This window comes from Idiotropiscis lumnitzeri, chromosome 7, assembly GCF_059441095.1.
Source record: "Idiotropiscis lumnitzeri isolate Australia: NSW breed Sydney's pygmy pipehorse chromosome 7, RoL_Ilum_1.0, whole genome shotgun sequence".
NCBI lineage: Eukaryota > Metazoa > Chordata > Actinopteri > Syngnathiformes > Syngnathidae > Idiotropiscis > Idiotropiscis lumnitzeri.
Genome location: NC_142397.1, coordinates 77,262 through 97,835, shown reverse-complemented (window position 1 = coordinate 97,835; position 20,574 = coordinate 77,262). Strand labels below are relative to the sequence as shown.

Here is a 20,574-nt window from a genome sequence, read left to right as displayed (position 1 = left end):
TTCTAATTGTTGTAGTGAAAAAAACAGAGCGTAAAAGACAAGTATTAGATTGTACGCAAGAAGGTTTTAGGAAAGCTTTTACCATATGGTGATGCAATAAGTATTAATAAGGAAATTCTTGTTTCAAATTTGATGCGTTTGTCAATATAGGGTTAACATTCACTTCAACAGTTTGGTTATTCATTTCTACAGTGACAAAATAGTATGGTTATATATATATATATATTTTTTTTTTTAATGAAGTTTTTTGGTAGACAACATTATTTCACTCACCTCAAGTTGGTTTTGAATGTCCAACGTTTCCTTGGTACAAATGACTTTTGCTCCTAATTTACTTCCACACTCAGTCACCAGGGGGCGCTCTCTCCCTCCTCCCCCGGTCCGGGTGGTCTGCTGCAGGCAGGCCCAGGAAGGCAGGCAGGACCCTCCAGAAGTGAGGGGGGGGACGAGGAGGGTGACCCAGGATGGCGGCGGACTTTTTTAGCGCTCGCTGCCCGGACGAGTCGTCGGACAGCGAACCGGAGCAGGAACCGGGCACCCCGCAAAAACTCATCCGGAAAGTGTCCACTTCCGGTCAGATCCGCAGCAAGGTGAGCGCCGCTCGACGATGAACGGAAGCTCGGTGCGGAGAACGTCAACATTTGCCAGCAGGTCGTCTTGGCTTGCAATTGTATTTGCAGCAACACCGCGCAGGCACGCACACTTGCTGAAAAAAAATAAATACAAAGAGAAAAGCCTTCTTGCAATTGTCGATCTAATTTGGCGTGATGACCAGTGACGCGTTTGGCGTTTTGTTGCCCTTCGCTGGGACGACAACTTGCATTTTTTTGGAGCTTCCGACGTGTGCGTGCCAACTTGCGACATTTCAACTCGACTTAAGCGAGTTAGCGGCTAAGGTGTTAGCACAATTCAGCAAGCGACATGATTGGCATTGCAGTTGTGTTCGAGCGGCGACGCAAAAGCCACAAAACTGCGTCAGAGCGGCCGCGTTTGCCAGCCGGAGGCCCGAAGCACAGCCTCGTCCTTTCCTGGCGCGTGATGGCGCCTGGAGGGGATGCTCGCTGCTAGCATCGTTGCTAGCGTCGCTGCTACTTAGCCGCGCAACGATAAACGCAATTGGACTCTGATTGTTCGATGGTGGCAACATGTCGTCCAAAGTGTGCACTGAGCACGTTTGCTGTAAAAGCAAAATATCCGCCTCCCATTCTTCAAAACAAAAAAAATAATCAAAGAACAAATGGAGATAACGTTCAACTGCAGTGAACTATTTTTTGTTGGGCACCTGCGGATTATTTCCTCCAATCTGCATATCTGAATATTTCTCTCTTTTTTGGGGGCGGGATCCCGATTTTTCGAGGGAAACATTTATTGGTGGTCTCACTGACATTTGCTATTCACCATTCCCATATGAATGATGTCGTTCACTCGATAGCAAGAGTTTGCACTTAACACTCACGCAAGGAGTCGAGTCTTCACTCATGATACAATCCAACTTTATTTCACGAGCTGCCTCAGGTCTGCGGACCGAATGTTGCTGGAGGTGCAACTGTTGTTACTTACAATGTTTAAATTGGTCTCTCGGCGAGAATTGTCCAAGAAAAAAAATGTAGTTTTCAATATCTAAAAAGAAAATTGTAAGAAACAGTTAAGGAATGCAGTTGATGAATAAAAACTTGATTTCAAGAGATGAGTCTACCTGCACGATTCTTCACATGACAGTTCAAACGAGCGATGTTCCTGTCAGGGTTTTATGACACCGATACGGATCACATGGATTATTTGCAGATTATTTTCCGTTTATTTATGGTGGCTGCCACCAGATAATTGCGTCCAAAAAAATATAAATTTTTACAAAAGTGTGAAAAACAAACGTTGACTTTTTTTCTGGCACGATACAACAACGATTGAGCTAAAAAGAAGTCAAAGACTTGAAGTTCTTTAACAGAGCCGAATCATCAAAAAGTCAAATAAAAAAAAACATGGCTACAAAGTAAAAAATACAAATAAAAAATTTAAACTTGATTTCGTCTTTAGCGCAGAGACCGACTATCTTGTGCATCCGTCAAGGAGAAAAAAGTGGGACTCCTCAAATAATAAATGTGTTTCTTCTGAAGAACGACTCAAATAATATTTGGCAACATGAACATTGTCTGACAGAAAAAAACAACGCTCGCTCATCAAACGTTGAAAATGTTCCATGGCGCCAATATCGGCCAATTGTGATCGGTGGCCGATCGATCGGCGCATCCTTGCTTCAAACCAAATCGGTCACTTGAAAGGGTGGGTCAGGTGACGACCTTTCAAATTTAATCACCTTCATATGATATGACGGGAAGAAAGATTCGCTAAAAATACTTTTTACTTTTACTCACGAAATGCACTTTTTTTTTTTTAATTTTGACTTGACTAATTACTTGAATGAATACTTTTACCGGTCATTTTTTACACATCTAATTGTACTTTTACTTCAGTACTTTTCTCGTCCTAATTGCACCGAATTGTTGTTGAAAAAGTTGCATTTCAAGATCATTTGAACTCAACGTTGTTTCCGCGCCAATGACGCCATTTCACGTCTTTTCCCCCAATTTGAATGTGCCCCCTCAGACCGTGTTGAAGGAAGGCGACTTGATGAAGCAGACCAGTTCGTTCCAGCGTTGGAAGAGAAGATATTTCAAATTGAGGGGAAGAACACTTTACTACGCGCAGAACGCCAAGGTAAGCACTCGCTCGCTCGTCTGCGCCCTCCGTTTGCCGTTTGTCCCTCGGTCACCTCCTCATGGGCTTGTTGTGTCGCAGTCCATCATCTTTGACGAAGTGGACTTGACGGATGCCAGCGTGGCCGAATCCAGCACCAAGAATGTTAACAACAGCTTCACGGTCAGTCCCGGCAGACCTCGCGCACAATCTTTGCTTTTGCTTTTTGGTGTTTGTCTTTTGGTTTTTCTTCTTTTTGGTCGGTTTTGTTTTTTTGGAGAATGGATCCATCCGTAAAACATCCAAAGAATGAAGAGTCGCTTGCAGCAGATTTAGCCAAAAGCTCCTTTCCGTCTGTCATCCTCAACATCAAATAAAACAAGAATGCGATCTGTCAGCCAGCCTAAAAGCGTCGTCAACGTATATTCTGAGAGTTTAACATATCAGTGACGTTATTTCTTGGGGACCCTGAAATGACTTCAAACCAAATAAAACAGGCCCAGTTTGTTCTGAATGTTGCATTGAAAAGCGTCACCGACACGTCGCATCTCGATTAGCGGACTTGATTCTTTTTCCTATTTGCTGAATTTGCCTGGACGAGAAATGCAAATTTCTTTCTTTTTTCTTTTTTTAATGGCCACGGCCACTCATCTGGAAGTGGCCAACCCAAAAACACAAACTTCCCATCGAGAGACAACGGCTGCCGTGGATAAAGATAAAGATGTCCTTTATTAGTCCCACAATGGGGAAATTTGAATTGTTTTCTGCCGAGTGGCGAGAGTCGGAGGAGGACATTTAGCGTTTCCAGAAGCCGTCGTCGCGTCACATGTGTTAGTTGGACGTGTGTGTGTGTGTGTGTGTGCACAGGTGATCACACCGTGCCGGCGTCTGATCCTGTGCGCAGACAACCGGAAGGAGATGGAGGAATGGATCTCGGCTTTGCGGAGCGTCCAGAACCGACAAAACTACCAGGTCAGCGAATGACCGTCCTCGGAATACGTTGCCGATCGAGTCCTTTTGAGAACCGCACTTTGGCACTTCTGATTTACGAGAAGACTCCGATCATGTTCGCGGTTTGGCTCAACGTGCTTCTCGTGCTTGCGTTTTCAAACAGCATTCCTAGGAAATAACAATGCGCCGTCATGTGGTCCCGTTGTAGTGAGATGCGTCTTTTGCCGCTCGCACATTCGGCAAAGAAATTGTGAAGGCCGCTCATTGAAATGGCTTTGCGCCGTGCTCGTTACAGTCGACCCGCTACAGCATGGAGCACTTCAGCGGAATGCACAACTGGTACGCGTGCTCACACGCGCGGCCCACCTACTGCAACGTGTGCAGAGAAGCGTTGTCAGGAGTCACGTCACGCGGACTCTCCTGTGAAGGTAGGAAACACAAAGGCGGCGGCGCCGCTCCGAAATCTTGGCGCATGGACACCATCGTCCTCTTTTTGTCTCCAACGACCACGACGGGAGCGAGCGGACGTGCTTTCAACCCAACTCAACTTTTTTTCTTTTTCCCCGTCCGAATGAGTTGAGCCAACGCCGCCACTGTTGGCTCCTCCCACTTTTGGAGGGAGCCAAAGTGCGGAGACGAGAGGCCGCTCGGACGCCAATTTGGATTGCAAGTGAAGGCGCTCGCAATCGGCCGGGACCAGTTGGACTCGCGGTTGCTCGACCGTCTCGCGACTTTTGCAGCACATCCAAACACGTGGCACCCGGCGGCGCCATCAACTCATTCGTACGGACACGCCTTCAAGCCGGAGCCAAATGTCGACATCTTGCACTTTTTACGGACGCCCGCATTCAGCCGAGGCTCGGCCCGCTCGTGGTGACGTTGGCAGCCAAAATAGGACAAGCGTGTCCACGGTCCAAGATTTTGAGACAATCCGTCCCTTTCGATGCGGTGAACAATTGTCGTCTTCTTCGGCCTCCGTGCTGACGGCGTGCGTGCGTGCGCAGTTTGCAAATTTAAGGCTCACAAGCGTTGTGCGGTCCGAGCCACCAACAACTGCAAGTGGACAACGCTGGCGTCCATCGGGAGGGACATCATCGAAGACGAGGACGGGGTGAGCCTCATGCGGCGCGCGTGTCACGCAACGCCAGTGAACGAGCCAAACAATAGCGTGCGTCCGCCAGGTGTGGATGCCCCACCAGTGGCTGGAGGGCAACCTGCCGGTGTCGGCCAAGTGCGGCGTGTGCGACAAGACCTGCGGCAGCGTCTTACGGCTGCAAGACCGCCGCTGTCTCTGGTGCAAGGCCATGGTGAGAAGGTCACGACCCGCCGCCGAGGTTGGCCTGGCGTTAACGTGGCGGCCATCTTTGTTCAGGTGCACTCAGGCTGCCGGGAGCATCTGTCAATCAAGTGTCCGCTGGGCCAGTGCAAAGTCTCCATCATCCCGCCCACGGCGCTCAACAGCATCGACTCTGACGGTGAGCGCCGTCGTGCCGAACGGCATTGCGTCGGTTTTTTTCCGTCATCATTGGGCGCCAGATGTGGCGTCAAGCTCTGGCTTGCATCTGCCACACGTGTCATCTGTCCTCAATTTGGACATTCTTTTTTTTAGTTCCACTTGCCTCCTTTTTTTTTTCTTCTCGACTGATGCAGAAAGTGATTATGAATCAAAATTTCTTTCATCAGTTCCGTTCAGTAACATTTGAGCGATGGACAAGACGTCCTCTAACGTTTCGGTTACAAACGAGAGGACTTTTTCGTGCTTGTTCCGTGAACTTGTCTGTTTGCTGAAGCAGAAGACTTTGATGCTCCATCAGTCGTCTCAGCAAAGGTGTATTGGATTCAATGGAGTCAGAGTTCCCACTAGTGGACAAAATGCACAACGTTTTACTCAGCACTTGCTCTTGCATGCAAAAAATGAAGAAAACGATAAAATTGGCAATCAAAGAATCGGTCGGGCCCGAAACGAGATTGCTCTCACGTGACCTTGCCGCCATTGAGCGCACGCGTTGTGTCCGTGTCCCCACCGCGCCGTCCCGGCTGGCCGCAGGCTTTTGGAAAGCGTCGTGTCCTCCATCCTGCACCAGTCCGCTCCTGGTCTTCGTCAACTCCAAGAGCGGCGACAACCAGGGCGTCAAGTTCCTGCGTCGCTTCAAGCAGCTGCTCAACCCGGCGCAGGTTTTCGATCTGATGAACGGAGGACCGCACTTGGGGTGAGGCGCCGAGCCGCTTGGCCTCAGCGACACGTCGGCATCCGGACAAACGAACGTCTCGGTGCTTCTCGCCAGGTTGCGTCTCTTCCAGAAGTTTGACACCTTCCGGATCCTGGTGTGCGGAGGAGACGGCAGCGTGGGCTGGGTTCTGTCCGAGATCGACGCGCTCACGCTGCACAAACAGGTGAGCTAACCTCTTGGCCGCGTCCTCGGCTTTGGCGTCCTCATGCCGCCGTCTCCGTCGTGTCCAAGTGCCAGCTGGGCGTTCTGCCTCTGGGAACCGGCAACGATCTGGCCCGGGTTCTGGGTTGGGGCTCCGCGTGCGACGACGATGCCCAACTACCTCAAATCCTGGAGAAACTGGAGCGGGCCAGCACCAAGATGCTGGACAGGTGCGGCCTTCGAGGACCAAGAACCAGGTCTCGCTGTCGCTCTGCTCACGTTGTTTTGCTTGCAGGTGGAGCGTCATGGTGTATGAGAGCAAGTTTCCACGGCAACGCTGCTCCTCCAGCATGGCCGAGGACTGCACCGACGACTCGGAGGTGACGCGCCGCCGCCGCGCACACGTCTTTACCGGTCGCATTTTTGGCAATGTCGTCTTCGGCGTGGAAAAATCACTTGAAACGGCTCGAGAACCCTCCGCAAGAAATCCATTTTTGACAACGTTTGAAATGCCGCGGTTGTCCGACACGTCGTCTTCTCAAATTGTCGCCACATTTTCAACGGAAAGCTGTCAACCAATGTGGGAAGCGCTTCTCTGCGCAGCCGCTAAATTGGCGCAAGAGGCCGATCCGTCCCCAGAAGCCATTTTGGATGTTTTCCAAGGACGTCCGCTGGTACGCTTCGCCGTTGCGCCGTCGTGATGGGAAACGTCCCGGAGGCGATCGGAAGAAGAGCCGCCGGAAGGCGTACCAGCGGACGTCCTTGACAAGTTCACCAATTGTGTCCTTTGACCTTTCGCTCACGCAAAAGTGACTTCTGAGATGAGCCGAAGCAAACGGCGCCACCCTTTGGTGTGTCCAGGTGCAGCAGATTCTGACTTACGAAGACTCCGTCGCCGTTCACCTTTCCAAGATTCTGACGTCAGACCAGCACTCCGTTGTCATTTCCTCTGCCAAGTACGCCATCTTGCTCTTTGTTTCCTTTGCGCTTTGGCCTTGGTCTTGACACGTGCGCGCGTGCGCGTGCACGCAGGGTGCTGTGTGAGACGGTGAAGGACTTTGTGGCGCGGGTGGGCAAGGCCTACGAGAAGAACACGGAGCGTTCGCAGGAGTCGGAAGTCCTGGCCAAGAAGGTACGCGAGCGGGCGACTTGATGCGGGACTCGCTGTTGACGTGCCGCCCGTTTGCAGTGCGGCCTCCTGAAGGAAAAGTTGGACCTCCTCCTGCGGACTCTGACGCAGGAGTCCGAGGCATCCCGTCGGGCCAACGATGAAGACGGGAGCCCCCTGGCCTTGGTGTTGCCCCTCCTATGCGCGTCACCCGACTGCGGCACAGACTCCACTCCCTGCCCCTCGCGCTCGCCGACGGTGGCGGCGGCCATCTTTAAGCCTCGCGAGCAGCTGATGCTTCGAGCCAACAGCCTGAAGAAGGTCATCCGGCAGATCATTGAACACGCTGAGAAAGGTCAGCAGCCGCACGGACGCTCCTCACCTCGACTTTTTGTTTCAGCTTCCAAACAGCAAAACGCTCACGCTATCAAAAAAAAAAACCAAAACAAAACAATCAAAATGCTCCGAAATGCTCGGATTGCGCAGTAGTTAACTTGCATCAGATTCAAGAAAATTCAATTCAGAAAAAAAACAATTACCTCAACTCGATGGAAGAATTGTAAAGGTAATGGCGAGCCGCAGCCTGAAACCTTTTCCAAAGATTTCCAAATGAAATCGCTACGGCTTCCGTACCGCTTCGTTGCGCTGCGCAAAAAGCCAAGAGGCAAAATTAGGTGCAGCTTCTTGATGACAGGAAATTTATTATTATTTTTTTTTGCAGCTGTGGACGAGCAGAATGCGCAGACGGCGTCCCTGTTGGCCGCGGGGGCGGCGAAGGCGGGCGGCGGCCCGACTGAGGATGAAGAGGACGATGACAAGATGGCGGCTGATGGCGCCAAATGCCGGGCGGCTGGCCCAGGTGCGAACATCTTTCTGCATGTCGATTCTTGACCCCTTCCAAGCCCTCCGACGCCATTTGGAGGGCGAAAAAAAACATCGGACGACACCTCAGCAAATCGTTGCGATTCGTTCCATTCCTTCGTGCATTGTGTCACGCCTCAATTACTAGAAAAACGTTTTGTATGCGTGTGCATGTGTTTGCGTGCTCGCAGCCGGCAAGACGCCATGCGAGAGGCCGTTGAGTAAAGGCAACCTGTTGCCGGGCAGCTCCGCATCACTTCCTAGTCGGGACAACATTCCAATTCTCAACACTAAGATCCTTTATCCCGGTGAGAAGCTCGCTCGCTTTTTTCTTGAACACTGAGCTCTCTCTCACTGCCTGTGTGTGCGTGTGTGTAGGTTTGCGGGCAAGCATGTCGTCCTCCCTGTCTCACAGTTCCGTCATCAGTCGACTGCTGCTCAACCCCGAGTCGCTTGCGTCATCTGACCCCGACGACATGTAAGACGCCTTTCTATGCTGTGCAAGAAGGCCCAAAATTGCAAAAAGCAAAGCCATTCCAGTGTCCCTGAGCTCAACGTGTGAGTGAGTCCAGATTTTCCAGATGCCGCTCCGCAGCACCACTCGAGATGGTCGACATTGGTGCCGAAAAAGTAGCCGACCGAGCACCGACAGAAAGGATTGCTGTCCCGGCACCGCCAAAATAAGCAACGTTGAAGTGCGAAAGTGCAGCAGCCTCGCTGTAATTTCGGATCAAAAACGCACAGCTGTTGCACAAATTTGCTCGTCGGAATATTGCGAGAAAAAGTTGTGATGTCATGGGAAAAACCTGCATCCCAATTTTGCATTATAAAGTTGAAAAAAAAAAAAAAGACAAAACACTCCAAGAAAAGGCCTCACAAAAGAAGAAGAGGGAGGGAAAAAAAGACAAAATAAATCAAGACGCAAAGCAAATGACAAACGGCATTTGCATGAATTTCCTTGGCAAGAAGGATTTGAGTTAAGAGTGAGGTGACGGAACAGATGGGTCTCGTATCTCAAGGCAGTGCTGCGCGTGCGTGTGTGTGTGTGCGTGCGCGCTTGCAGGAAGTGCTACACTGAGAAGTGCGTGATGAACAATTACTTCGGCATCGGTCTGGACGCCAAAATTTCGCTGGACTTCAACAACAAGAGAGACGAGCATCCTGAGAAGTGCAGGTGAGAAATGAAAGCGAGCGGCACCACTGCGTGTGACACGCGTGTGACACGTGTGTGACATGCGTGTACAGGAGTCGCACCAAGAACATGATGTGGTACGGCGTTCTGGGAACCAAAGAGCTGCTGCACAGAACCTACAAGAACCTGGAGCAGAGAGTTCTGCTGGAGGTGAGAGCCGAGCCGAGCCGAGCCGAGCGCGTGACCGAGCGAGCGCGAGCGCTGTCCTGTCCTGTCCTGTCCGCGTGTGCGCAGTGCGATGGACGAGCCATCTCCCTCCCCAGCCTGCAGGGAATCGCCGTCCTGAACATTCCCAGTTACGCCGGCGGCACCAACTTCTGGGGAGGAACCAAAGAAGACGATGTGAGGAGACCAACCTGTCTCTCCTCTTTCCCCCGTCTGTCTCTCATCTCGTGCGCGTTCCGTCACAGACCTTCACCGCCCCGTCTTTTGATGACAAGATTCTGGAGGTGGTGGCCGTGTTTGGCAGCATGCAGATGGCCGTCTCCAGGGTCATCAACCTGCAACACCACCGCATCGCGCAGGTAGGCGACCTGCGACCCGCGTGGCGGTCTCGTCACTTGGGGGGCGATGACGATCCGAGCGCCGTGTGTGGCGACCCGAATGAACCGGCGAATCGGCCGTTACGAACGAACGCCTTTTACACCGTCCGAGCAAGCCAGACCAAAGACTTGATTTAGCGCTCGTTTGCAACTAAGACAGAATACTGATGGCCGTTGGCCAGTACATGTCGAGGTTCAAGTGATTTGAAAGTCAAAGTCAAGATCCCTCTTCCATGATGATCAGATTTTTTTGACATCATACTGCATACAGGTTGGTTATCGAGTTGGCTGCAGGTGATCCATTTTTTGTGATTGGCACTCACTAGCATAACCGATCAGCGACTTTTCCAGGGTTACGTTTTTGAGACTGATGGATCGGAGCGCCACGGGTACCGGGCCTTCCTTACGTACGACTTTTGTTGCCGGTCCGATTTGTGTGTCCCATGAAACATTCTTGTTTCCTCACACGCGTGCATGTCAGTGTCGCACGGTGAAGATCGCCATCCTGGGCGACGAGGGCGTTCCGGTGCAGGTGGACGGCGAAGCGTGGATCCAACCTCCGGGCTACATCAAGATTCTCCACAAGAACCGCAGCCAGACCCTGACCAGGGACCGCGTGAGTCCCGGACTCGGGCGGGGGGTGGGGGCGGACAGTCCGTTCCCGGGTCACGTTCTGACACTCCTCCGTCGTAGGCCTTCGAGAGCACGTTGAAGTCGTGGGAGGACAAACAAAAGTGTGAATTTCCTCGGGACCCGGCTTGCTCGCCGGCGGTCACCGCCCACCTCGGCAGCCATCCCGAGATCCTCTCCGAGGAAGAAGCGGTGCTCGTACGAGACTTGGCTCAGGCGGCCGGCGTCCTCATCAGCAGGTGAATGACTTCCCTTCCTTTTGTCCATTCACACACGCCCGTTTGTCCCCGCATGCGCTTACTGAAGTCTTTTGTGTATCAGCATCTGTCAGCTGGCGCAGAGTCACCACAGTCTGGAACAAGAACTGGCTCACGCCGTCAACGCCAGCTCCAAGTCCATGGACCGCGTGTACACGCAGTCCGGCGCCATCGGAGTACGAAAGACCGCTCGTCTGCGCCCGATATGACAAACAAATAGTTTGTTGTGATCACCGGTGTTATTGGGATCAATATTGTCGACGTTGTTATTAACCACCATGAACATCTCCATTTTTTTCACGAAATGACAAAGCCTTTTTCAAAATGGTTGTAGACGAATCAATTTTCACAAAGATGGATGTTGATCTTTCTGAGGCGCTCACTCGTTTTTGCTCGACTTTCTTAGTGGACATGAAAAGACCCGCCCAGAAACCCCCCCAGCGCTCAGCCGATCGATTGAAATGTGATCATTTGCTGCAAGCCGACGTGTCTCTTGCGTGTCTCTAGGCGGCGAGCTGCGGTGCCGTGGTTGCCATGGCGAAGGACGTGAAAGCGTTGCTCAGCGAGACGGAGCTGCTCCTGGCAGGAAAGATGTCCATGGTAACGAAAAAGGCTCACCTGGACGCCAAGTCCAAGTCCGTCAATACACAAAGCGCGCACGTGTGTGTGTGTGTTTGTAGGCGTTGGACATGGCCCAACAGGAGCAGTTGAACGGCGCGCTCAGTTGCGTGTGTCAGCGTCTGGGCGGCCTCGCGGACGTTCCCTGGCTCAACCTCGCTCTTGACCCGCTGGACCAACAGGTACCAAATTTAAAAGCTTGCGGTGGACCCTCGTGACCTCAAGGTGACGGCGCGCTTGTGTGACCAGGATCCGCTGGCCGACCCCACCAAGCCGGGTCGCGGCGGCAAGTTCCGACTGGTCCCCAAGTTTAAAAAGGACAAAAACAACAAAGTCAAAGAGACGCGCGGCTCCCTTGGCCTGCCAGGTAAGCCCGAGCTGCGCCGAGCCGAGCCGAGCCGTTGCCTCACAGTCCCGTTTGTCTCAGTTGACCAGTGGGGCACGGAGGAGGTCGGGGCCTGGCTGGACTTCCTGTGTCTGCCCGAGTACAAGGACATTTTCGGCCGGCATGACGTGCGAGGCAGCGAACTGCTGCACTTGGAGAGACGAGACCTCAAGGTAGCACACGCTAACACGCGGACACCTCTCGTGTCGTCACGTCACGTGATCTCCGGCATGCGGACGTGTGACGTGTGCGCAGGACCTGGGCGTGAGCAAGGTGGGCCACATGAAGCGAATCCTTCAGGGCATCCGAGAGCTGAATCGCAACAGCAGCGCCAGCGAGGCCTGAGCTCTGTAGGCTCCGCCCACCCCGGTGACCTTTTGGATGGCAATATGCAAATGAGCGCTCAAGTTTGTTAGTCATCAACGAGCAACCGTGATGTCACTCGAGTGCCTTGTCGTTCGACCAATCAGCATCAGCTAGATATCTCTTTTTGTTTTTTTTTAATATTTACATTCACACAACACGATGATTATTTATATTTTATCTATCCTGTTTTCTTTTCAATGCCAACTTGGTGCAAGTTGAGATGATGAAAAAACAAATACAATTTCATGACCAGAGATGAATTGGACTAAAAAATAAAATGTGTATATTGATCAAGAAACATTTTGTGCTTGTGTTATTAAAAGTGATTCCACACACTTGGATTTTGTTTCTCACTAATATTTTCTTTCGTTCTGAACTCCTTTTTTTTTCCACTTCAGGATGAGATGGCCTTAGAAAATTGCTCTTGAGCATATCCACATATTATTTGGGAGCAAAAACTGAAAAATAAGAAACGGGTTTTTATTGCAGAGTTGTCGATTTTCACGAGCATCGCAAAGTCGTCGTTTTGCAGGCTGAAGCCAAGTTGGGAAAAAACTAAAAAAAACACCTCAAAGCACACAAAAAGCTTTGCATGTCGAGTAGGGCGACATTGTCCGGCGTGTAAACTCGATTGAGCCGTCGCCATGGTTACCACATGGATCCTCCAAAATAAGAGCGTGTGCGGTACCGGCATCAGGATCTGAAGACGTGGACGGCTTTGATGACAAACTGGCGGCAGATGGGACACTCGCTCATCCGCTTGCCGCACTTGGTGCACGTGATCATGTGGCCGCACTCCAGCAGCACGCAGTCGATGGCGGCGTCCATGCAGATGCGACACAGGTTTTGATCGCAGCCTGTCGGACCGCCGTCCTCTGGAGGGAGACATCGGGATGTCCTTACATGACAATTTGCAGTTGCGCCACCACAGTGCAGTACCGCTTTGTGCCTCAACATGCCTGGCAGCACTGAGCTGCGGTCCAATTTGGGCTCTTTGGTGTCGCTACGTCCCCTACCACCCCAACAATACGTGAAGCCATGATACACAAAGAGTCCCTTTGGCATGTTTTCAAACAATTACGTCGCTTCCAGTTCTGGGAAAGCGCTCCAAAAACATGACAAACATACGAGCGAGCGAGAAAGAGCGCTGCAATCAGACTTTGGACAACGTGACAGCTTAGCGGACGCCAAATGTACCAAATGCAAGAATAGCGTCTCTTTTGAGCAATAAAAATCTAATCTTTTTCCACAGTGTCATCCGTCATCAGCAGTGGAACAAAATGAAAGCGTCGAGCAAATTGTCCATTTTCAATTTTGCATCTTGACTTGATTTGCCTTCAATTAAACGCCTATTTCTTTTTCTTTTTATCATGTTGGAGCGTGAATTGATGTCACCGGAATGTTTGGAATAAATGGCGCCTGTTGTTGTTACTTTGAACATTTCATACTAAAAGAAAGAAATAAAAGCCTCGTGAGGAGAAGCGCAAAAGAGAAATCATCCTGGCTGATTTCGTATCGGAAGTGAAAAAGTTGTATCGGGACAAAAAGAATAAATAAATTAGGAAATCAATTCCAGAAAATGCAGCAAGCCTCCAAGATGGCTGCCGGCGCTCACCGCAGTTGCCGTTGTGGTCCCGGTAGAGGCGAGCGACTCTCTCCATCAGCTCCCATTTCTCGCAGCAGCCTTTGAAGTTGACAAAGTTCCTGGCGAGAATTTCCTTCAGCTGCCGAACACTCAGCGCTTCCACGTCGTCCTCACTCACCAAGTCCGACAGCGACGCCCTGCGGCCCGCCGCCTCCCGAACGTCCTCGCCCTCCCATTCCTGAACGAGAGCACACAATCGTAAGCGCCCTAAAAAAATTAAAAATGCCACTCAAATCCGCTGGCATCCTCGCATACTGATGACGACGTCATTCAAAGCATTTTTGGCCTTTTTTTTTTTCCTTCCAGAATTCCAGAATTTGCTTTTTCAAATTCCATCTCAAAATGCGGAGTCATCGATGCCTCGTCAAATACAATTTGAGCCCTTTTTCAAAAAGCGTAATCATTTGTTTATTGCGGTCCAGGTTGACTTTTTGGATTATTTTTTCTCATTTTTCTTCTATGACACTGTTGCGCCCCACCCAACATGGTTCGCAAAATGATCAATTCAACAAATTTGGCTTTAAAGATACAAAATGACGAGAGGAACGTGATCTCCAAGCCCATCAGCGGACGATGACGACGGAACGCTGACGTTCACGTTCTCGTTTGGATTGCAGAACGGGCTCAATCCCGCCACGCATTTTAGGCAAAAATGGATGAATGCGCTTTGAAAGCCACAAAGTCGCCAGAGGTCATCGTGCCTTCACTTTGGCTTTGAACAATAACATCAACGAGGACCTTTCTATTTCAGCAGCACTTGGAAACAGTCATCCATGCCTTTGTCAGATCTCGGTGAGATTACTGTCATGCACTTGACTTTGGAGTCAGCCAGTCCTCCCTCAAGCGCCTCCAGTTGCTCCAAAATGTTGCTGCTTGGAAGACGGATCACATCGCCCCAATCTCGGCCTCTCTTCACTGGCTCCCAGTGCATTTTAGAGTTTGTTTTCATTTAAATCTTGTCATGGCCTCGCCCCAGCGTACATCTCCGAGCTCCTCCCCCCCTACGCACCCGCCCGCTGCCTCGGGTCTGTGGACCGAATGCTGCTGGAGGTGCGCCGCTTTTTCTGTTGCCGGTCCCTCACCTATGGAATGACCTCCCAATGAATGTTAGGCAAGCCCCGCCCCCTCTCTGTTCACTTTTAAGACTCGTTTAAAGACACATTTTTAGTCTTTGGCTTTCGACTCAACAGGAGACTTTCGGTGTTTTGCTGGTATCTATTGTTGAGGTCTTTTAGTTTGTGTTCTAATTTAGAAACAAAGTTGGATTGTCTTGAATTGTAAAAGTGCCGGTGACTTCTTAACATGGACAAGACTGGCCAATTAGAACAAAGGAAGGTGCGCAGCCAATCGCCTCACGGCATAAGGCCGTTTGTGCTGTCATTGGTTGAAGTTGTGCCAGGAAGCAATCCTTTTTAATTGGTTGGCCAATTAATTGGTGATTGAATTATTTATTTTTTTTGCCAAAAATCGGAACTGGCATCAGCTTAGAACTGGACGATATGACCTCAAATGAATATCACGATAAATTGAGCAATTCTACCTCGATAACGATTAATGCGCAATAAATTCCCCCGCGAACCGAAATCAAAATCAATGCAGGAAATGCATATTAACTGCTTTTTTTATTGACCAACTGGTACACATTACCGTCAATGAAAAATAAAAGCATAAAACGTCATTTGTATAAACATTCCAAATAGCTTGCTTTGCATGACTTGAACGATGTCACAAAGAACAGGAGAAAGAGGGTTACCTCTGGCAAAACCTTTTTCTGCAAATAGATTGCGCCAAGATTAGAATTAGAAATCCCTTTATTGTCATTGTACTCAAGAGTGCAACGAGATTAGAGAGCCCCCCTCTCCAGTGCAATACAACAATAATACAGACAAATATATCAATTAGATAAATAAGAGAGTGCAATGGAAAAGAAGATGCTGTCATGTTGTGGGCAAAGGCCTCGATTTGTGTAAAGGTCTCTTGTAAACAATATTAGTTATACCATGTGCAAAGGAGCTTGTGTGGCCTGTAAACAAAATGCTAAATAAAATGGAAAAACTGTCAATGCAAGCCAAATAAACGCATGTGCATCATCAGGAAAATGTACCGTCTCGAGTACTGTGTGCAAGTGCGCAGTCGCCACTTGTCGTCTATGTCATGCACAATCAGGCTCAAACGGGGATCCGTGTTGCGACTCGACCACAAGTCGGATGTGGGTGCAAAATGCTTGATGTCTGAGCTCCCGTCCCGATGTCGTCCATATTGGGAAGTACGGTTTGAGACAAATATTTTTTGTACGTCGGCTACTTTTGTCGCGTTTCAATCCCGTGCGCTCCACTGTAGCTAGAGGGGCTCTATCTTTACAATTAGAATTAGAAATCCCTTTATTGTCATTGTACTCAAGTGTGCAACGAGATTAGAGAAAAGTTGATGCCAATAAGAGCAAGCAAACACTAATAAAAAGTAATAAGGAGCACTGGGAGGGAGAGCTGTTAGCCGCTGCGTCTATGCGCGCCGCCATCTTGTGTATATATGTGTTGAGAGCTATGTGCTCGGCTATCGCGTCCACCTCTGAGACGTTCTCTCGTATGGTGTCGCCACCGTTAATGGGCTGTTGTCACTTGTCCAAACTTGCTTCTCACTTTGTGCGTTTAGCTCAAGTTCCAAGTCAACAGCATGGTTGTGTTGGAGGTGGTGAAAAAGAAAAGGTTGGACGTGCTGTTATGGGTGCTTACGACACACGCTGGAGTTCGTGTTCTTTTGCTCAAACATCGACTTTATGGAAGCCAAACACAAAACGACATTTCTTTTCAGGACAAGCGCAACGGAAACAATTTCAACTAACGTTACTTCATCTTCAGTCATGTCAGCCGCTTCTAGATTTGAATTGCCCGCTACGATCGCGTTGTCACTTTTCTTTCTAGTTCAGATGGGTGGAGTCACGCGACTACACGCTCTGAAGCCGTCTTAATGGGGCATGAACATAGCCGCAGACAGAAAAGACTTCCTTCCTTTTTTGAAACACCGAATTTACCGACATGGGCAAAATGATGTCGGTTATTGTAATAAATTCCGGTAACGGTACATTTTCGGTTTATCGCCCAGCCCTACATCAGCTTCAAAAGAATCCAAAGCGGTTGGCGAGTCCAGGCAAATAAAGCCAGTTCATCAAAGTGATGAATTAGAAAGGCGAAAGAACAAACAATCCATAATGTCCTACCTGGTCCTGGTCCTGGTCCTGGTCCAAGGCATCGGCATCGGTGGGGGCGCTGGCAGGAGTGTCGGCAACCGGGCTCCGGTCAATGAGGTCAACACCGGGCGTCTGAGCGGACACACGGCTGTCAAAGGTCGGCAAGGCGGGGTCGACGGCAGGGTCGCAATCGGGGGCTTCGTACGGAGAAAGCTGCTGATTCAGGATCAGTTCCACCAGCTCCTCCTGCACACGAGCGCCCCCCGTTGGCCAGTGGTGAGACAACCATATCCAAACACTGTCCGTTTTTCAACACTCTCAACTTTTTTTGACTTTGTACATTGGAAAACAACAAAAAATCGAATTGGATTTTTACTTTTTTGAACCTTCACAGATGACAACACAAAATCAAATACTTGCAAACAAAAAGGTAAAAAAAGACCTCAACCACACGTGAGATCTTCATTGCCTGATTGATACCAATCTTGACATCTTTAAAAAAGAAAAAAAAAACTAAGGTGGGGGATTGGAGTTCTTGAGCACTAAACAGGATCCGGAGAAGCAAGCTATTCCCCAACCATACCTGCTGTCTCCTTTTTCACAAACGGATCCTCATGGTTGTGTTTATCTCAAATGTTAATGGCCAAGATTGAGATCGATGGTGCACTTCCTTTTTCCTTTTCCACTTGGATTTGATTGCGCAACAACAGGCCACTTGGGAGCAGGATTTGTTGGTGTGACTTTTAAATGTTATTCAATTGAATTTGTTTCCTTTTGTCTTCAGAGAGAGCTTGTTAGCTAGCTTTCTATTTAGTTCGATGTTTATTCGTTTTTTCTTTTTCTTTTTTGACGAGAATGCATTTCTTGTGTGAAATATGTAAAAACGTCACCGTAAGTAGAAAGTCAAATATGATTGAAAAAACAAACTCAAGTTGCGTCAAAGAGTTGGACAACGAATGCTAACGTTCAAGCTAGCTTGCTTGCCAACTTCCTTTTCAATTTTTTGGGGAATCGAGTTTGACGTTTCGCTGTCAGTCAGAGTCAAATGGACGATGTATCGAGATGTTTGCGCTTTATTTGGCTTTTTTTTTTTTCATAAGCAGTTCAGAGGCTGTCTGGCAGGATTGGCCGCAAAAAGGTGACCACTGGTTGGTGCCAAAAGGAAGTGACGACGCTTTTTGATTGGCTGGCTCCAGGTGACGCATGTCAAATCCCGTTTGACGTGTTACTCATTTCGGGACAAATCCGTCCTGAATGTTGGTGAGCAGCCCAAACTATTAGCGAGGCGACTTCGACAAAATGACTCTTGCATTTTGGAGTGACAAAATTGCTTTCAAGGGCCATCAACACGTGCTGTGCTCATTCAACAAAAGTTTGCAAATGGAATGGGCGTGGCTTATACGGCGGCGCGCGTACCTTCTCTCGACAGAGGTGCGTGGCGACGTGGTGCAGGTGCAGGTAGTCTCGCAGCTCTTTGACTTTGAGCTTCATCAGCTCGGCGCGTTGCAGCAGGTTGCCGTGGAAACGGCGGCAGGTGTGACACAGGCGGGGGCGGGGCTCCGACTCCACTGAGCAGCGGCCACAGTAGTTCTCTTTGCAGTCGGCGCACACGTGCTGGCGGGCAGAGCATACGTGTGCGCCGTTAGCGGCGCGGACGATATATGTATCGTCGTCGCTATATCGTCGTCAACGTTGCAATTTGACATGACCGAGTATCAAAACGGGAAGACAAACGAGTCCGTCGGTGGCCACAAACTAGGAGGAAGCGATCAACTTTCATTCTGCGAATCAGCGGGCACGAGGCAGTCACGTGACTCCGTGATCACAGCGTCGCAAACGTTTCAAATCAGGACGAGTGTCCCGTCTCAGCGGGGAAATTAATTCCGAAATAGATTACAAAAATATATTTTAACGCACGATGTCATCAGCTGGTGCGAAGACCACCGAAGGACCCCGACCACATCGAGTACCGACATGGGCATTGTGTCGTTTTATCCAAATCTCGTCTCGTTGAGGTGGTTACCTTCGTGGTGGGCGTGTCCAGGCGGTGCCCGCAAGCTTTACAGGCGTGTTGTTGCTGTTCAGGGGCCAGAGTCGGCTGGCCAATGAAGGCGGAGTTCGTGTAGGAGCGAGGGTGTGGCTCAGCCCCGCCCACCTCGGTATCCGCCGAATCCAAGCACAGCCAATGGCAACATGATGCCCACATATCTGGCACCGAACAAACAAAAACATGTCACCCACATTTGCGGCATCGCCAGCATTTGTGAACTTTTGCAACGTCAAAGCTTTCTGGCAACTTGTTTTACATTTTTCCTCCTTTTTTAGATCTTTGGTCAGCATCCAGTCATGAAGACGACAGGAAATGCGTGTCGGTGTTCACCCCGATGTTGTTTGCCAACTTTTTGTTGTTGTTGTTTTCAAAACATCAGCTGGGTAGCGACTGTTTTGCATGAGAGGTGAACTTTCTCCCAAATTTCCTCGTCGAAGTTTGCGGTCCAACTTTGACGTTGGAGGCAACTTTTTCTTTTTTCAAATGCAAGTTGCACGTTGACTTCCGCCACATTGGCTTGACGTCATCGCGAGGCAACTTTCGAACTTTCCCCTTGGGACGTCACGGACAACTTTCCTCCTCACTTTGGACACTTTGCTCGCACTTTCAACGAGTTTGTGCACTGAGTGTGCTAAGCTAACCGAGCTAGCGGCGACTTCATCGCAAGACAAGCCAGAAAGTTGCAAAAAGTTCAACGACAAATTCGGCAAGCCAACAAAAACGAAAACAATAACTAGAGACGCAAAGAAAAAAGACAAAGTGTTCTCACCTGTCGCCACTTTGGTGACGGCTAGCGACGGCTAACGACGGCTAACAGCTTGCGAGCCAAACAGGAACAAGGTGCCCGGTGACGTCATCAGGTAGTCGCCATACGTCATCAGGTCGCGTGCAGGTGATAACGGCCACGAAACACAGATTGCCGAATACGTCATATGAAGGCGCAACTGCTTTGAATACAAGCGCACTCTATTATTATTATTATTAATATTATGAAACACATAAATCAATCAAGAAAAAATGGTGCCGTTTTAATCTTGGAAATGTAGTTCTTTAACAAAGATTGTGTAGTGAAAAAGAAATGTTTACTTTAGAAAGGTTTCAAGGTGTTTTATTGTCATGCCAACGGATGGAAGCTGAAGAAAAATTAAAATGGAACAGAATAAGATCCAACAAATATGATATTAATTCAAGATGCAAATGCGGCAAAATTGTGAAAGAAAAGGTTTGAATTGCAAAAAGCTCATTTGTGCTCAATCGAGTGTTGAAGAACGAACGCGCCTGATCTTCCTGGAGGCAAGTCAATTAAGTCACATTATTTATTTAGGCGGGCCCATAATCACAAGGAAGTCTCAAAAACTGTTGACAAATATTAACGACATCCTCTGGTCTTGAAAAAAAAACTCAAAGCGGCCACCTTCTTAGTCTCCGTCACATTAAATGCAAATTTGGTCAACATTTCTCATGTTCGATCTGCAAACTTCACCATATGGCAGCCATAGAATTAATGTGGAATATTTTTGAATTCTTTGGGAAATGAGTGGATCGAAAACATTTGTCAAGCTTCGACGATTGTGAAGGCAAAAAGATGGAAAAGTTGCACCAGCAAAGGAAACCGACGTCACAGCACAGTCAAAATGTTGCAAAATGGCAGCCAACATGAGCTTGAGCCTTTTCGGGTCACTTTTTTTTTACGTTTCTAGTGGGCATCTGATGACA

General features: G+C 49.3%; 2 protein-coding genes across 5 annotated transcripts; one reads left to right on the top strand and one right to left on the bottom strand.

The window, feature by feature from the left end:
- The first annotated feature begins 353 nt into the window (after window positions 1-353).
- dgkd (diacylglycerol kinase delta) lies at window positions 354-12,274 on the top strand. 2 transcript variants are annotated; one of them, XM_088299915.1, is made up of 30 exons: window positions 354-590; window positions 2,605-2,715; window positions 2,797-2,877; window positions 3,562-3,666; window positions 3,941-4,073; window positions 4,650-4,756; window positions 4,827-4,952; window positions 5,018-5,120; window positions 5,693-5,855; window positions 5,931-6,039; window positions 6,108-6,247; window positions 6,313-6,397; window positions 6,879-6,973; window positions 7,050-7,149; window positions 7,207-7,480; window positions 7,847-7,984; window positions 8,178-8,294; window positions 8,365-8,464; window positions 9,050-9,160; window positions 9,232-9,328; window positions 9,413-9,520; window positions 9,589-9,702; window positions 10,202-10,336; window positions 10,414-10,589; window positions 10,672-10,783; window positions 11,115-11,207; window positions 11,288-11,407; window positions 11,475-11,592; window positions 11,653-11,783; window positions 11,866-12,274. In XM_088299915.1, exons 1-30 carry the CDS (start codon window positions 465-467, stop codon window positions 11,953-11,955), a joined length of 3,618 nt encoding a protein of 1,205 aa, XP_088156041.1. In that variant the 5' UTR covers window positions 354-464; the 3' UTR covers window positions 11,956-12,274. The 2 variants fall into 2 exon arrangements, with proteins under 2 accessions (XP_088156041.1, XP_088156042.1); XM_088299916.1 differs by lacking the exon at window positions 354-590 and having other exon boundaries at window positions 2,649-2,715; window positions 3,599-3,666.
- Window positions 12,275-12,435: 161 nt separating this feature from the next.
- Window positions 12,436-19,791, bottom strand: rffl (ring finger and FYVE-like domain containing E3 ubiquitin protein ligase). Of its 3 annotated transcripts, none has more exons than XM_088299927.1 (6): window positions 19,628-19,791; window positions 18,832-19,016; window positions 18,225-18,422; window positions 16,839-17,054; window positions 13,592-13,799; window positions 12,436-12,851 (listed from the first exon to the last, which is right to left on the bottom strand). In XM_088299927.1, the coding sequence occupies exons 2-6, from the start codon at window positions 19,012-19,014 to the stop codon at window positions 12,670-12,672; spliced, it is 987 nt and encodes a 328-aa protein (XP_088156053.1). In that variant the 5' UTR covers window positions 19,015-19,016; window positions 19,628-19,791; the 3' UTR covers window positions 12,436-12,669. The 3 variants fall into 3 exon arrangements, with proteins under 3 accessions (XP_088156053.1, XP_088156055.1, XP_088156056.1); XM_088299929.1 differs by having other exon boundaries at window positions 13,592-13,802; window positions 16,848-17,054; XM_088299930.1 differs by having other exon boundaries at window positions 16,839-16,940.
- Window positions 19,792-20,574: the final 783 nt, after the last annotated feature.